Consider the following 17956-nt stretch of genomic DNA (forward strand, 5'->3'; position numbering starts at 1 on the left):
TATAGCGAGAGCAAATACAAATAAATATAGCAAATACAGTGTAAGTTTACAGTGTACAATACTATTGTTGGTAAATAAAGTACTCTGCCTACATTTTTTTTGTTTCTTAATATCTAATCTTGTTTTTTTAAGTGATATGCATTGCTAGGTACACCTCTTTATTATCCAGAATATTTGAATATCCAGCAACCCCCCAGTCCCAGGGCTGCCGGATATGAGAGTGTTTACTGTACAGTATAATTGCCATCATGGAAATACAGCTGTGTTCCTTTCATAGATCCACAGCTATTTCTTTAGCGTGAAAGATTAGTGGAAATTGTCACTTCATCCCTCACTGGCCAACCCTTTTGGGGCTTTTTGCCTCATAGAAAGTAGCAGGCAAATGTTACAGGGTTTGGAAGCAAACTTTCTGCTAACCCTGGCAGGGAAAGTTCTATTTTCCTTAGGTTCTTAAACTTCACTCATTTGTCTGCTACTACAGGCTGAACATCTCTCACCTCCACTCCCAGCTTCTGGTATACCGAGGCTAGTGATGTCATCCCTGTCCATCATGGCTAATAGTAACTGATGGACCTACCCTCCATTAATTTATCCAGCTGTTTTTTGAACACTGTTGTAGTCTTGGCCTTCACAACATCTTCTGGCAAGGTGTTCCACTGGCTGCCTGTGTGTTGTGTGAAGAAATACTTCCTTCTGTTTGTTTGAAACTTAAGGTCTACTGATTTCCTTTGGTGACCCTTAGTTCTTGTATTACAACAAGGGGCAAATAATGCTTCCTTGTTTACCCGCTCCACAACAGTCATGATCTTAATAGCCCTCTGTCTCATCCCCCCTTTAGTCATCTTTTTTTTTTCCCCAAGCTGCAAAGTCCCAGTCTTATTAATCTTTCCTCAGAAAAAATCTTTTCCATTTTGAGCAAGGTATTCCAGTTCTGCTACCCCTCAACATGAGCGGTGTACTGGACCTTTCAAAATAGGCTCCTACTTCAAACTTCGAACACTGACTGTATTTGCTTTATGTTGTGCACACTGCATACATTATTTCAGGATAGAAAGGCAGCCTAAAAGATGAAGATGCTTATCAGTTGCTCATAGACAGGGATCTTTCACTCTGTCCACCAGAATTACAGGTTTCTTCTAGACAGGTGTGCTGGAGGTGAGGGAGTTTTCTTTGACCTGCACAGCTGCCATGTGGGAGCAGCCATAACTGGCGTCCTAACAGGCAGGAAATTCCGCAACCTGCTGTCCTCTCTTAAAGGAAGAAGAAGGGAAGGTGGGAGGAGGAGAAGAGGGAAAAAAGAAAAGTGTTTTCCCCAAATACATTACCCACCGTTTGTGGACAAGTTTCTCAGACAAACACATGCCTGGCTTGAAACCTGGTTGTGCCAATAAAAAAAAAAAATAAAGAGTGAGCACTCCAGTAATTGATTCTCTTAGCTAAAATAACCTAATAAACACTATCCACAAAGTTGTTTTCTGTTGCCATATTTCAACAGTGCAAAAACTGTTGCACAAAGCCAATATGTACAGGTTATGGATTAATTCCAGCTTAATTTTCAACCACACAGATGTGTTACTCAGTACTCGTGACTGTTGAGAAGATTAGCGATATCCAGCAGATTTCAGCACGCCGCCCAGTATCTAAAAACAGTACTTTCTTAGTGTTGCTTTACCCTAGGAATCTCAAATGAACTGAACAGACTGGGGTGCCGGAACAATTTGTATAGTGTAGGTGGCTGAGAAACACTGAACCAAACTGTAAACCCTTTATATCATAGAAGCTAATTAAAGCCAGGGAGTGCAGCAGCAGCTCCCCACCCCGTATTCCCAACACCTATGTGTACATATATGAATGCACTGAATATATTTACTTTGCTTTCTCTCTGTATTCCCCTGAAAGAGCAACATTCTTCTGGTCTAACAAAGTAAGACATGTTTCTAAGTAGACATCAGCAACATCTGTCACTGTGGAAGCTGGACTGAGATAACTGTCAAAAATGAGATGGGATAAATGGCCAGGCTGACTCAGACCTATTATCTTATGTTCCTTTTAGGTCTTCTGCTGACTTTCAGTGCACTATGGATGTATGTTGTAATGCCTGAGCATTGCCAGCTCAGAACCTTAAAACACACTGGGGACACAGCAGGGCAGAGGCTTGGAATCCTCTGAGAACAATCCCTGCTCATGTTCAGGAAAGAATGCTTACTACAGTCTGTGATGACCTGTATCTCTTATCATGAGCAAAACCAAACCTGTGAAGCTGAACACCCCTGAAGTATGGGAATACAGGGGTGCCAGATCTGAACAATGCAGCTCATGTGCATCTTTGCATCTATGGCAGTTTCCATGGTCAAAGCAAAAGTGCAATCAATCATAACTTTAATAGAAACAGGCTAAAATTCTCACATCTAGGAAGGTGCCTCAATTGCATGCAGTAGTAAAGTGCAATTTCTGAGACACCCCTGCATTTGCCTGGAGCTCCCTAATTACAGTGTCAAACAATCTGGTTGCATCAGAGCTTCTTCATAGTGGGTGAAACATACATCACTAAAGAAACAGCAGGAAAATCATCGGCAATACCATACCACGCTTCCCATCCCACCCCCGCCCCCTCAGCTTTTCTGCTTTACCTTGTCTACAGATGAGGAAAGCAGGGAAATGAGTGTCCGCAGAAGTAATCTGTCACCAACTCGCAACATCGCTTCATGGTGCTGAACATTGGCTGCCACATTGCTTAGAGCAGTACAACTATAATACTGATGAGCAGAGAGGGTAGGGAGATGATACCACTGTGACAGAGTTTGTTCAATACAGTGAAAAGCACTAGCAGAAATGCTTAGATTTTTATTTGGCAAAAGTGTGTACTCTTCACATTCCAGCGGCTTGACAACCATTGATTAAACCCCAACCTAGCTTTCTGAGGTAAGTAGGTGTTAGCCCTCACATCTTGCTGATTGGGGGTATGGAGAGGGAATGGAGGGAAACTGGGACTGTGACATGTCCAAAGTCACAGGAGAAGTTGGTAGCAGTGCTGGGATAAGAATGCAAATGCTCCTGGCTTCCAATTCCATGTGCAGGACACACATCCCTATTTTAAGGAACAAAATGTACCGAAAGGGAGTTCCTTGTGCCCTGGGGCACGTATCATGGAGAGCTTCATGAGATGAAAATGCCTCTGTCCAGTCTATTACAGCTCACTGTACATGGGGTGCTTATTTCTGGCACCCACCTGTGACTGAGCCCAATTAATAGTCTGATGCAAGACCATAAAGATCTAAAACCTAATTCAGCAGCAATCAGGAACAAATATTTTGTCAGAACCCACAAATACGGTCTCAGACCATGGCCCCTCATCTACTGGCAAATCTACTGGTGTCATTACTGAAATAAGGGTAGTTTAGGAAGTTCACTTTCTTATGCCTGGTGTTCTAGCTGTAAAAAGATGCACACAGGCAGCAGGGTGCTGAAAAGGAAGCAATATGTGCACACTGACAGCCTGGCATAGCCACAACACTGTGAAACATATTTGTATCACTCCCTTTAGCCACTGTTTTACAACCAGACCTGCTCAAGCCCATAGGCAGAAGTCAAAGGAGAGCCAAAGTGCTGGGATTCAAAGGTTCCTGAGTCACTGGACACATAAAACTGTCTCAGCCCTGGGTTGTATCATCTGTGTCTAAGGATATGTCCACACAGCAGCTGGGATGGTGCTTCCCAGACCAGACTGGCACACACACAAGTTCTGCTTCAGCTACATGTGCTAAAATTAGCAAAGAGCCCATGGCAGCTGCTAATCCATTTGTTTCCTGATTGATAGACAATGATACACATTCATATAGCATTCACCATACAAGACCCTCAACAGGTCTTGCAAACAGAGCTAGGAATAGAGCCAAAATCTCCGAACTCCCATGCCTAGGCTTTAATGTGGCTGTTATGCTTCGTTGCAGAAATAAGCATCCAAGACTAAAGACGCTGGCAATTAGTTACAAGAAATCTGAGTCTGAGTTACTAGCAGTAGCTATGCTAAGTAGTCATAACAGGGACAGGGCATGTCTCAAAGCTTTGCTGCAACGTATAAAATCTTGCCTCGCTCCATCTGAGACTATATCTGGCAGGCATCTGGAAAAATCCAGGACTCATGCTATATGCAACAGAACTGTTCATGGAGTGGGGCTATACCAGCCTGCACACCTCTTTGAAGATACTAACTTGTTGTATTAACTTTGAACAATTGTGCTGACATGTCAGGAGGATCCCAAGTATAAGACGAGCATTTGCTTGCTGCCGAAGGCATTAATGCCATGAACGAAGGCAGTCATCTTGCACTGACTGACTAGATAGGTACAGCCACATTCAACAAAGCCAAAAAAACCCACAAAAAATCATATTCAACCTATATGTGCCCTACTGTCCTAGCTTGAGTTTCTCACAAACTCTTCCTAAGGGAATAGTAAAAATATTTTGGCTGTCACTAGTGTCAATGGACCAGATTAATCTCTGGCACAAGTTGTCCAGCATCTATAGAGTAGTAAAAGGGATAAATGTGGTCTAAACTGTCTGTATAACATAAACATGGATGGTGCAGAGAAATTCTCTCATGGGCGATAGTCTCTCCCCAGCAAACTTTGTAGAATGCAGCAGCCTGTTACTTTGTTTTGATTTTCCTTTTTTCTTGCTTGCTTGGATTTTTCCACTCTTTGATCAGGAAAAAGCTATTGCACTCCAATGTTTGGGATTTAAAATGGCTCAGTCTTAGCTTTTAAATACCTCTTTGAGCATAAGAAATGCTAAGGGTGGTAGTATTGTATTGGGCACCCTCTCTGAATCCAGTCACTGATTGTCTGAAACAGATTCCTGGCGCATGACATTGGGGTCATAGTGATATTAATACTCGGCCTGTATTCCCCAATAATTGGGACCAATGATGTGGGCAAAATGTCTGAACTGACATTCCACAACTGCAAAACAGACGTTTGTAGAAGGCCTGGGCTATTTTGACTGTCTCCCTTTTGTTCAAGCCTCCTGATGTCAAGAATGCACAGTAGCCATTATAAAATGTCTTGCAAATGAGGAGTACAGCATCTGTTGTGAGAGAAATCCCTTCAAGGAATACCATAGATGGTATACCAAAGCCCTTCTCCAAGACAGCATCCATATGCTAGCAAATTATATGAAGGGCTCTTCTTTTTCCTGTTAAATTTTTATTTTCAGCATTGGCAGGAGCCAAGTTCATAGAATTACTACTAAGTGGATGAAGGATGAATGCCTTAGATGTAGATTTTAGTTAGACAATGAATACCAGCTGGCAAAAATTTAATGCCATTTGGTTTGTGGATTGAAGATTATGTGCAGGACCTTAAACTCAAGTCCTGTACACTCCAGGAAATCATAAGCACTGCTCAAACTTGAATTCTGAAACAGTAGTGAAAACAATGTAGTTTGGGTTATTCTGCCCCTTGAACTATTTCAGTTTCCTGTCCAAGAGGACTCAATATAGGAGAAAATTGTCTGTCATTCTAATTCTTAGTAGAGGCATATTTAATGACAGCCATTGGTCAGTCTAATTTAGGTATTTGTAATGTGCTCTGTATCTGAATGCTTAAAATTCCAAGCATGTACATATTTTGCTGGGAGGATGTAACCACTGTTTAGTATTCATGAGGTAGTCCAGGAACTGGGGTCCCCTACTTACGCAACATCTTTTTTTTAAATATCTAGGAGGACTAAGAAAGACACTACCCAAATGAGTAGATGCCAAGCAGGACAAAGAAATAATACAAATGGGTCCTCACTATGGGCAGTACAGATGTGGTTTGAATCCACCTTTGCACTCTCTCCTCCTACCCCACATCCTCACTGAAGGATAGAACATAGATCAATCAGAAGAGAGAGACTCTCTCGCAGTGTACCCTACAGAGGATGGTGGATAACCATTACAGATATTGGAAGGGAGTGATCACCAATGCTTATTTAGGGAGATACATGAAGGTATAATTTGGAGCAATGGGATCAAATAGAGAGAGAGAAAAATTACAATGCATATCATGAAAAACCTGTGACACTGAATGTTTGTGAAAACTAGTTGTAGAGGTCTCTTCTGGGATATTTAGAAGAAGACTAGATGAACCATTTAAAAAAAGACTGGCTGGTATAACAGATCCTATCCATCTTTGATGTCTGTGTTTCTGGTTGTTCTCTTTCTTAATACAAAACTCTCTTCATGGGGGCGCATAATCATGAGCTGCTCGTATACATCAACCATTGTGTGTAGGTCTGGCAACCCCTCTTATGGGCTACGTACCCCGTCACGCGCACAACAAACTAAAAGTTGTGTTTTTAAATGACATTCCAAAATATTGGAATACTTTAAAAGGTAAAATAAAAATGTGGAGGTAAAATTAAAATAGCCAGGCTTAACTGTAACTGATCTGGTGTATTGCTGGCGTTCTCAAAGTTATAGCTGATATCTACAAAAAAACTGACAACTGACAGGCAGCTGGTGTCCTGATATCATTGGTTATCTGACAGACCTGTACCATCTGATGGTTTCCTTGTGCTCCCCCTGTCTGTGGTACTAGCCTATTATCTCTTACGTGATACTTAGATGATAAAGACTTTGCGCAGTGCACAGGACTGGAGTTAAGTGGCACTGTAGTATAGTAATTATAATAACAAAACAATAATTAATAATAACAATTATTAGTCCCCAACTAACTTTTTCTGATGAAAAGGGATAACCGGAAAGAACAAAATCTATGATTTTGCCCAGAGGGAAAAAAGGTATCTTCACACCAGCTTTGTGTGCAGGTATATCAGTTTTCTCCTGTCACAGCTTGACCTATGTTGCATGCCCAAAGCTGTGTTTATACAACTACTCAGCATTTCACTATGATACCTTACTGTGTCACTGACATAGAAACAAATCAGAAAGACAAAAGCCCCTGCATCCCTTATTTCTTTTCCTTTTCTCTACTCCCAAAAGCTGGGGAAGCCCCCAGCCCTCATGCTATTTATCATTTTGAATTCTAATAGCTATCCTTGCTCTGGGAGCGTATAATTTCCCTTTATTGGTTAAAAATTATGGCTTGTTTTAACTTTACTTGTACTTCTGAGTCAGGAGACTCTAACAGCAGGATGAGAATGGGGAGGGCTCCTTCCCTGCACAGGACTTCCTGGATCCTCTCTGCAAGATGGAAAGAGGGTATGTTTTAGTATGTGAAAGGGCGCACAAGGATCAAGTGGGTAGATCAACCTCTCCCCAGCATACAGTCAAATGGCTGCACCTTTTTGGAGAAAAAGGGACTGCTGAGCAGAGCTGAGTGATTTAGATTCATCCAGACATAGCCCAGTGAGAGTAACTGACAATTAACACTCCAGATAAGACAAAGTCTATTTGAGAGCTAGAGGCTGGCTTGTTTAGAACAGCAGTGGAAAATCACTTTAGCCATAATGACGAGAAAGCAACCTCATTTTTTAAACCAAAAATTAAAATTGCTAGAAGTGCTAAGCAAAGATCAGACCCACTGGTATAAGCCATTTCTGCCTTTTTCCTATAAAACATCTTTTTTAAACAATAATTTCAGAATGTTCAATTGTAACAGTCAACTAGCAAAGTTCTCCCCCTTCCGCAGCACTCTATCTAATAAAGGAGGAAGGTCAGCTGCAGCCTTAGCATTTTTAATGCATGGGGTTGGCCTCTATGACATGTTTCTCATTGCTTTTGTTCCAGAATTAATGAATTGCCTTCTATCAGAGAGGGACAAATCATGCTCCCACCAAAGTTGTTGGGGACAATCCCACGAAACAGGATCAGACCCACAATGTTTATCCTATTGTCATCCCAGGTTTGGGGTATAAGACAGACATAGATCATGGTTGTTAAATAATCTTCCATTTTAAGATATTATCTTAGAGTCACTCTAAGGGTAATGAGTACAATTCTCCTTTACTAGAATAGTCCCTTCTTTTAAGCAACTGATTTTTGTCAATTTCCCGAGTAGTCTCTTAATAGACTGCACTCTAATTCAACTGCATTGATAAGCAAGCCCTTGTTAATTACAAACTAGTAACTTGTCAGAAGCCAAGCTTTTGGAATTTAGAGACTCAGCCAAGATTATCATCATGAATGCTGTTTACCAAGAAAATGACATATGTTATCGGGATTCCAAAGTTCTCTCATCCTACTCTGCATAAAATTTGTCTGTTCCTCATTGTAGAACTTTTGGCAGTTTGCAGATAAATCTTTGACCTAAAAAATACCTGATTGTGTGAGGTTAAGAATGGCTCCAACTGCATTTTGCTGGACTCTGGGATCATAGGAGTTGGCAAGGGCCAGCAAAGGTATAATTCCCGCTGAGCCGATGGCCTTTTGGTTGGACTCTGGGAAAAACATGCCATAAGAGAAAAATAAGAAAAGTGTCCTTTCAGTAGGTCTTCCTGGTGATCTAATAAATCCTGAAAAGGAAGTCTTTATCTGAAACTTCCTTTATCTGAATTTTTACCGTTGGTTTGTCAAAATTCCTGAGTATCCTCTAAGTGGATGAGCTCAAAATGAGAGATGCTAACTGCAGACATTTTAAATGGTTAGTCACAGATGATTTGGTGATTGTGAATGGCTGGAACACAAACTCCTCCTAGGCTATTGAAAGTAAAAGGTAACACAATGTGTCATTTGGAAGGTAAAAATGTCTCATATTTACCTTATGAACCTCATGTGCTCTAACAAGGCATTCGTGATCTCTGAGTAAGTATATTAGCAAACAAGTCTTTCCTGTGTTTGTAAGTAGGATTTAATTAATTTAGCAGGCTAAAGACAGAGAATCAAATTCTAGCTTTGCATTACCTGTGCCTCCCCAATACTTAAGGTTATAATTTTGTCATGGTTAATTTTAGTAAAACTCAGGGAGAGCTCATGGGCGATAAACAAAACTCGAGGGAAGCCTGCAACCTATCAATGACTTTTGCTAAAAATAGTGGGGCAAGGTCTGACAGGGTAAGCCTGGAGCATGAGGGAGGAGGAATGAGAGCATGAGCCTTGCTGTGGCTGTGTGGCTCCCATAGTGGCCAACCCTGTGGACTTGAAGCTCCAACGTTGCCTCCAGGATTTCAGAGTTTCTGGTTTCTGACCCTGACCAAGTGGCTGACTGCTCCATGGCCCTACCACCTTTAGAGGCTTGGAGCTCCTCCATGCCCCACAGCAGCTGACTTCTCTGGGAGCCTTGCTTCCCACAGAAGCTTGGCACTCCAGGGCTGGGATCTGCTCCCTTCCATCTGCCAGCTCCAGCCCTATTGTCTGAAGACTTGAGGGGGAAAATGCCATGGAGGTCTCTTGATCACCATGACATAATCTTATCCTTACTTATAATGTAGAAGGAAATGGAATTTAGCTCCATCAGTGGAATTAAGTAAAGTTACACTTCTCTGAAGTGATATTTCACTGTCGTTACATATATCAATCTGTAAAATAAGTACTTGACCTAGCAGGGGTACAAGGAGGCTTTAAGAAAAGATTGTACCATACTTCTTTGTTTTTGGATGAAAAGTGTAAGAGAAACAAAATAAATGAGGTAATATCTTTTATTGGACCAACTTCTTCTAGTGAAAAATACAAGCTTTTGAGCTTCACAGAGCTCTCCTACAGGTCTGTGGAGCTCAAAGTCTCATCTCTTTCACCAACAGAAGTTGGTCCAATAATAGATATTACCTCAACCAGTTTGAGTCTCTCATCTCCTGGGAACAGCATGGCTACACCATTATAAAAGTGTAATCTGTTTATTATTAATGTATAAAAATTCTTCTTTGATGGTTATGCCTTATGGCATCACTTTATATCCATACACTGGATATTTTGGGCCTGGTACAATGTTTCCTCAATCCGGTCTTGAGCACATAGTAGCTCTCCTTTGCTGCAAGCCCTACAAAAAAATTGATAACAGGCAACGGTTGCGCTGAAACTACTGCCTATCATGCAGAATGATCTTGTTTCATTGTTACTTGTACTCCTCCTCAGTCACTATACCCTTCTGTTATCTCTTGTTTTATACTTAGATTGCATGCTCACTGGGATAGAGACCATCCTTCCATTGTATTTTTACAGCACCAAGCACATTTGTCCTTGTCCATGACGAGGGCTACTAAGCACTGCTGCCGTACAAATCACATGTAATAATAATAACCTGTGGTGTAACATAATTAGAAAATTTGGCTGTCTGGGATTAGATAGCACAAAGTGAATCCTCGTAGAGGGAAGGGGCAGGAAAGTTAAGGGAGAAGCTCTTCTTTTAATTGCTTTGGACATAGCCAGCAGAAGAGCAAACAGGGGTTTGTTATGCTATATAACTGGTAAATATTTTGCATATGAAAAAACTGTAGCAAGCACCTGCTTTGTAAATAATTTTCATGAATGGAAAAGCACTTATCTTACTGCATCTACCCAGAGGAAGTGGAACCATGCCATAAACTGGATGAAAAATTTGAGGGTGTGATTTTGAAATGCATTGGTTATTGGCCTCACTCTCCTCCCACTGACGTTAGTGGGGCTGAGCTAGACCAACACTGAATGTCTTTGAACATCGTACTCAATGTTTCTATTGATTCTCAAAGTATTTTGTATAAGAACAAAACTAAGGCCCAATCTTGCACTCTTTACGCAGGCTAAATGCCCACTGAATTCCATTGGAGTTTTGTTTGAAGGTCTACAGGACCTGACTTGCTCAAAGAGTGGCTCATATGGGAAAGGAGGCTGAGAATTCTCCAGTATGGAATGCTTCATTCCTTAAGGATGCGATCAACTCTTCATGTCCCATTTCACCCAAAGACATAAGAGATCAAACACATTCTCATTACTTTTAGAGTACAATGTTCATATCTACTTTTTCTGCACTTCCATCAGTAGAAGCAAAAATCCTTTCCTGTAGGTTTGTTTAAAGGCAAATAGCATGGCATGATATATGCTCTAATTAGATCAGAAAAGTAACATTTAAACAGATTAGAAATTTTTAAGCTACCTCCTTTTCCATTCTTTCCCACACTACAGTGTGAGCTGTGTCTATGAATGTGGAAAGGAAATTGGTGTCCAGACAAGGTAGTTTTATAAAATCTGATTCTCTTTTTTTTCCTGTAAGAGAGGATCCTTGGGGCATTTTTCAAATAGGTCCCTTGCTGGGAGGTTTCCTAAGAAAGCAATGGCAGTAACACTATTGGATTCCCAGTGCACAGCTAAAGCTTTGTCTCTTTCTAAAACTCTGTTACTTGATTTGGAAGTATTTCAGATTCATGGTAGCTTAGTAGCTAAATGTTCAATGTTCCTGGCCAGGTAGCCTTAGACAGAAGAGGAATAGCATGAGGAAATTCATCTAGAGGTCTCCCACTGGGCTTAGAACAGTTGCTGTGTTATCTCTCATAATGGAAAGACAGAAAGATACCGTAGCAAATACCTATGACATAATTACCCCATAACCAAGAAAACGGTGTTTTTTTTTTCCCTAGGGTCATTCACTAACTGACAAGTTTCTCCGCTGAACTGATGCTGTGCAGACTTGGGTGAAGATTATAACTATGAGCTTGCTGGATGCTTTTTTATATAACTCATTCTCCTCATTCTGTTAGTCTTTAGGGTTTTACAGGACTGCTTGGTTGTTCTGTGAAGCTACAGACTAACACGGGTGCCCCTTTGAGACTATGTTCCAGTGCTGGTATCACTCATACATTGTGGCTGATCTCTTGCTAAGTGATTAATCTTATCAGAGGGATAGATGCAGAAATGCACCCTAATGAGAATTAATTTTTTATTCTAATTTCTGGATGATCTGCAGCTGAATAAGCTGCTTTCATTTTGAACCACCTGCATACCAAAGTAATTTCAGTCCCTTTACTGCTGTCATGGCTCAGGCCCCACTTAGTGTGCTTTCAGAAAGGGACTGCATAGTCAGATGTTCCCTCACCTCCATGCTGAAGAATTAATAACTTCCTCCAGCTCCTTGGATTTTAAGAACTCCTCTTGAAGGCTACATTCAAAGTTCCAGTTTGACACTGTAAACCACTTCTGTGCGCTCATAAATTCTCTTGGTGTTACAATTCCAAGAGATGTGTGTGCCCAATTATTGAAACAAAGACTGAGACACTCTATGAAACCACTTTTATATCTGACTCTCCTTTGCAAGGAAAACACACAAGATGTTCTCTTTACTCAGCCTAACATGAAAGCTCAGGAGTCCCTCAGCTCCTGCTGTGGACATTTAGCTCAGGTTCTCTCTGCCCTGCATTACTGGGCCTACTTTTTATGCTGGAGTTATTACTGTTGGTTGTTCTACTTGCATTTAGTATAGTGCATCAATTTTGCTTCCTTTGACCACATTCCCGTGTTTTCATACATCCTTTTTGGTTCTTGAACTATGATTTCACTGAACCCAGAGTCAGACCTTATTACTAATTCCAGGTTTCCTTCTAATTAAGAGATCTGTGTTAATAATGCTCACTGATTTAACGAGCTTACACCAGATATGAATTTGGCCCAATAACTTGAGAGGGAACAAGGGTTTGTCTCTTTCTTCACATAAATGTATCTGGGGTCTCTCCCTTACCACACTTCTAAATCACTGCTGTATAGGAAATTTACAGTTCCCCTAACTGCACTAATACCACACTTTTCAACTTATTCCCAGTTCCCGCATTTCTGTGGTGGCATGCGTAAGCGCTGAATCTGTGGCTAATCCAAGGCTGGAGCACCCACAGGGAACAATCATCTACTGGCACTAAGCTCCCTTCTCTGCCACTGTCTTCCCCCCTCCCAGCTTTTTGTGTGTTGGTGGTCTCACTGACTTACTCCTCCCCATCTTCTCAGCACTTCTGGGCTATGGCTACAGTGCAGCCCTATTTCAAAATCAGATATTTCAAAAAAAGCCATTTCAAAATATCTTATTTTGAAATAACACAACTACACACAACGGCTGTGTCTACACTAGCAAGTTCTTTTAGAAAATCTGGCCCTTTTTCAAAAGAACACATGGAGCGTCTACACACAAAATACCCTATTTTGATCCAAAATTGAAAGAACGCATCTCTTCTTCCGGAAGCCCTCTTCTGCTCCTGGATCAGAAAGAGCGCCTCCTTTCGAACGCTTCTTTTGGAAAAAAAAAAGCATGTGTAGACACTCGGTTGGCCTGTTTTTTGAAAGAGCAGACCTCATGGCGCCAAATTTTTTGAAACCTGGCCTGTTCTTTTGAAAGAGTGAGGGCTGTGTGGACGCTCTCTATTGAAAGAGTGGATTGAAAATTTGATCTGATTTTTTGTGTTTCGACACACTGCTTTGAAAGAAGTTTTTCAGAAGTGATCTTCCAGAAGAACTTCTTTTGAAAGATCGCTGTAGCGTAGATGTAGCCAACATGTATTTTGAAATCACACCCAGCTGTTTCAAAATAGCATTTCCGGACAATAGTGCTAATTCAAAATAGTGCTGTTGTCACCCATTATGGCTTATTTCAAGAGTGTTACTCCAAGTTGTCATGATCATGAGGGTTAGCCAGCAGCCTGGGAGTAAAAGGGTTAACCTCCTTAACCAGGTGGGGTTGGCCTATAGGAATGTAGGTAAGAATTGAATTTTGGCTCCTCCCTCTTCTGTTCTGTGGTCCTTTCTTCTTCTTTTCAGCCAGGAGGGGTAGAGACACAGAATATCTCCCTCCAAAAACAGGCCCTCCAATCTTCTGTAAGTAGGGTAAAGTTTAGACAGATCATTTAGGCTTTATTGTTTTATAGTTTGGGAAGTGGAATCTAATGTCTGTGCACTTTTTTAAAATGTTCTTTTACTCTCCTTGTAACTAAGTTTTAGGCCCATGGTGGAGACTCCCCATGTGTTTTACTTTGTGACTCTTCCATCTAGTTATGAGGCTTGCAACACACATATTGTTGTAATAATAAAAGTTCTTTCTTTTTCTTTTTATTAACTTGGTATTGGTTAATGTTTGTGTCCTTGTTTTTACTTTTGGGGCTGAGATTTGCCAAGTAGTCTCTCCCTGGTTTCGTTATTATTACTTGCGTGGTGGCAGCGAATTATATCCCCAAAATCTAAGGTTTTTAGAATTTTTTGGGGGAAGTTTATACCAAAACCTGGTAAATAAGGTTTTGGAGGTACTTCTGCTGGCCCCCACTTCTTCATTTATCTTGCTAGAGTGGGGAAGGAGCCATGACACATGGCTTAATAGCACCTATTTTGAAACAGCAATGTTGCAATAGGCATTATTCTTCCTGCATTGAGGGTTACCAATTTGGAAATAACTCACCAGCTATTTTGATTTTATTTCAAAACAGCATGTGTGTAGCCTAGCTGATAGTAACATTATTTAGAAATAACTCTGTAATGTAGCTTAGCCCTGGAGTGCTGTGAACAAATGATTCACAACATTCAGATCCAGGAGGGAGGAAATGAGCAGTGCTTGAGGAAGGAGAAAGAGCAGGGGTGGGGGTTTGAGGGAATTGGTGGAGTGAGGGCAGGTAATGGGGGAAAGTGGAGTGTCGAGCATCCCCCTGATGGAGGGGATGTTGGTGTCTATGGTGTCAAGCCACTCCTGAGTTTCAATGGCAGAGAAATTTGGGGCAAGTCATGGAGAAGATGACTACACAATGAATTTTGGGCTTTGCCGTGAGCATCCCAAATGAATGAATCCAGTAGATATAGCATAATTAGATTTCCAGAAAGCCTTTGACAAGGTCTCTCACCACAGACTCGTACATAAATTAAGCTGTCATGGGATAAGATGATCCTTTCATGGCTTCAGAACAGGTTGAAAGACAGGAAACAAAAGAGTAGGAATAAATGGTACATTTTCAGAAGGGAGAAGTGCAATTAATGGCATTCCCCAAGGTACAGTCCTACGACCAATCCTATTCAACTTATTTATAAATCAGATCGAGAAAGGAGTAAACTGTAAGGGGGTAAAGTCTGCAGATGACACTAAACTGTTCAAGACAGTTAAGACCAAAGTAGACAGTGAAGTGCTTCAAAAGGATCTCACAATACCAAGTGACTGGGCAACAAAATGGCAAATGAAATTTAATGTGGATAAATGTAAAGTAATGTACATTAGAAAAAAACAACCCCAATTATACATACAGTATGATTGGGGGTAATTTAGCCACTACTAATCAGGAAAAAAATCTTGGAGTCATCATAGATAGTTCTCTGAAAACATCCATGCAGTGTGCAGTGGCAGTCAAAAACCAAACAGGACGTTAGGAATCATTTAAAAAGGGATAGAGAATAAGATGCAGAATATCTCATTGCCCTTATATAAAACCATGGTATTCCCACATCTTCAATACTGCGTACAGATGTGGTCTCCTCATCTCAAAAATGATATATTGGCATTAGAAAAGGTTCAGAAAAGGGCAACTAAAATGACTAGGGGTTTGAAATGGGTCCCATTGGAAGAGAGATTAAAGAGACTAAGACTCTTCAGCTCAGAAAAGAGGATACTAAGGGGAATATGATAGACATATATAAAATTATGAGTGGTGTGGAGAAAGTGAACAAGGAAAACTTATTTACTTGTTCTCATAATATCAGAACTAGATTGACACCAAATTAAATTAATAGGCAGCAGGTTTAAAACAAATGAAAGGAAGTTCTTCTTCAGACAATCAACGCATGAAACTCTTTGTCAGAGGAGGCTGTGAAGGCTAGGACTATAAAAGTGTTTCAAAACGATCTAGATAAATTCATGGAGGTTAGGTCCATTAATGGCTATTAGCCAGGATGGGTAAGGAGTGGTGTCCCTAGCCTCTGTGTCTCAGAGATTGGAGATGGATGGCAGGAGAGAGATCATTAACTGTGGGGTTTGCTCCCTCTGGGGCACCCGGCATTGCCACTGTGGCCAGATAGGATACTGGGCTAGATGGACCTTTGCTCTGACCCAGTATGGCCATTCTTATGTTTTTAATTGAAGGGAGGGAGGCTGATTTGTTTGAACCAGTGCTATCTGGAAACTTTTCAACATAAGAATCTTCCGTCCAAAATACTGTGTTGTTGAAATCTAAACATTGCATGGGAAGATGTTAATTTTGTAAAGCTGCTGAGACTTTTTACCACAGTGCCAGTTAGTGTCAACCACTGTGGTGTGTTTTGTGGTGGCCACTATCTTGTATCACATAGGCCCTGAGCAATGAACAGATGTTAGTAACTTTCAAAACTAGCCACGAGAACTGAATACAAATCTGAATCCTTGAGGTAAAAACTATATATATCTCATTACCAGCCCCTTAGCCTGCTAGTCCTCCACCTTTGCCATCTTTTGACTCCTGGTTAGTTATCTTTCGTCATACTGTGCTTTTTTAAAATTCCACATTGGAAACAAAGGAAAATTCCAGCTCAAAGGGTTTGTAAGTTCCAGGACTCCTTACTCCAAACCACTAACTAAGGAGATGAAGAAAACAAACAAACCAAACTATCATCCTGGAGCATCTGCAGAGGACTTCAAATGTGGCTTCAAAGGGTAGTTATGAATACTTTTATGAATACTCATACAGAAATCCTACACTGACATTGGAAAGAACTGAACAGCTGCTCTCTGTCATCTTAATGGATTTTCTTTCTGCTTATATTCTTGGCCACTCTTTAAAGCTGGTAATTGTTGGCTACTCAGCTTCCTTAGGTGTCATCTGCAGTATATTCATAGACAGTTTCACTTTGCTGCATTGATTGGGAGCTTGTTTCTACCTGAGGGAAGGTACACTAGCCTTCTTAAACTCAGAGGTCTCAGATTTAGAATTTAGTCATTTATAATTATTTAAATGATTCTCTGAAGTACTGAGTGTGTTTCCATGCTAATTTTATTTTAAGTTTTTGAGCACAGTACGTGTTGAACATGAAGAACCTTATTCAAAAGGAAATCTCTGTACGGGTTTCTCTCAGATAATCCTTTAATGATATTGGATGACTGTGAGCTAGGACTAGGGTCTGAGTTCTCATCCCACCCATACCACCATAGACTCAGAGTAACTTCCAAAAGTGCAATAACCTTGGATGTCAAATGGATTAACTTTATCATGGGTGAAACCTCCAGATGTGTCGTATGACAATCTTACTCACAAGGGGTTATTTCTTATGTAGGGGCTGTGATACAGAATTGCATTTGTTCATTACAGCAAATAAAAAAAAAAGGACATTGTACTGACCTGAGACAGCCAAAGCCTTAATGCAGGCACAGGAGTTGCACTGGACAGAGGAGTCTCCTGACTCGAGCAGCTCCAGAATTGGCTCAGGTAAACCCATTTGGACAACTAGTTCTTTGTTTACTATTCAGAGACAAATAAAATGGGACTAGTTAACATATCCTGTATAAGTGCAAAAATCATACCTTCTCTTGGACTCCTTTGGCATCTGTGTATTAATTTTTGCAAAATGACTATAGCATAGAAATAGATTGGAATTGTTTACACCAAAATGCACATGGATATAATAGTTTATTCAAGAACTCAGATGCTAATTTTTTGGGGAATTTCTATCCTATTATATAAATATCCCTGTATTATTCTGTCATTCTCTTCAGATATATGAAAAACTGTAGGACATCCTTATCGGGGTGGCCAAATCATTTCTCATGACTTGCATATAGGCCTTTTACAATTAAAGTGTGGCTTATGGAGTCCCCTCTCCCAGGTTTGCTGATGGGGAGGGGCAAAGGGATCCACTGTCCTGGAGCTTGATTATTCAAAAGGACCAAGGGCTCCCACCTACCATCACTGTTACTGCAAAAACTGCAGTGGCCAGCACCCCAGGCCCTTTAATCACCTCCAGAGCTCCGGATGACTTGCTTTTGGGGCTGGCTGCCCACCTCACTCCTTCTGTCTGAGCCCACACCTCTTGCAGAAGTGCAGATGCAAACGCCCCTCCCACACCTTATCTGGAACCTGGCAAGTCTATTGAGTCCCCTGTCCCCGTATCTTTCCCCCATTCTCTATC

General features: G+C 40.9%; 1 protein-coding gene across 1 annotated transcript in view; it reads right to left on the reverse strand.

The window, feature by feature from the left end:
• LOC142011298 (uncharacterized) overlaps positions 1–17956 on the reverse strand; it is a 54696-nt gene that overhangs the window by 25057 nt on the left and 11683 nt on the right. Inside the window, exons 4-8 of the mRNA XM_074990500.1 lie at positions 17170–17289; positions 8263–8382; positions 7104–7186; positions 2631–2756; positions 1330–1375 (exon numbers count right to left, since the gene is read on the reverse strand). Of these exons, the coding sequence (XP_074846601.1) occupies positions 1330–1375; positions 2631–2756; positions 7104–7186; positions 8263–8382; positions 17170–17289 (495 nt within the window). The remainder of the gene's footprint in view (positions 1–1329; positions 1376–2630; positions 2757–7103; positions 7187–8262; positions 8383–17169; positions 17290–17956) is intronic.

The sequence above is a fragment of the Carettochelys insculpta genome, chromosome 3, assembly GCF_033958435.1.
Source record: "Carettochelys insculpta isolate YL-2023 chromosome 3, ASM3395843v1, whole genome shotgun sequence".
Lineage (NCBI taxonomy): Eukaryota > Metazoa > Chordata > Testudines > Carettochelyidae > Carettochelys > Carettochelys insculpta.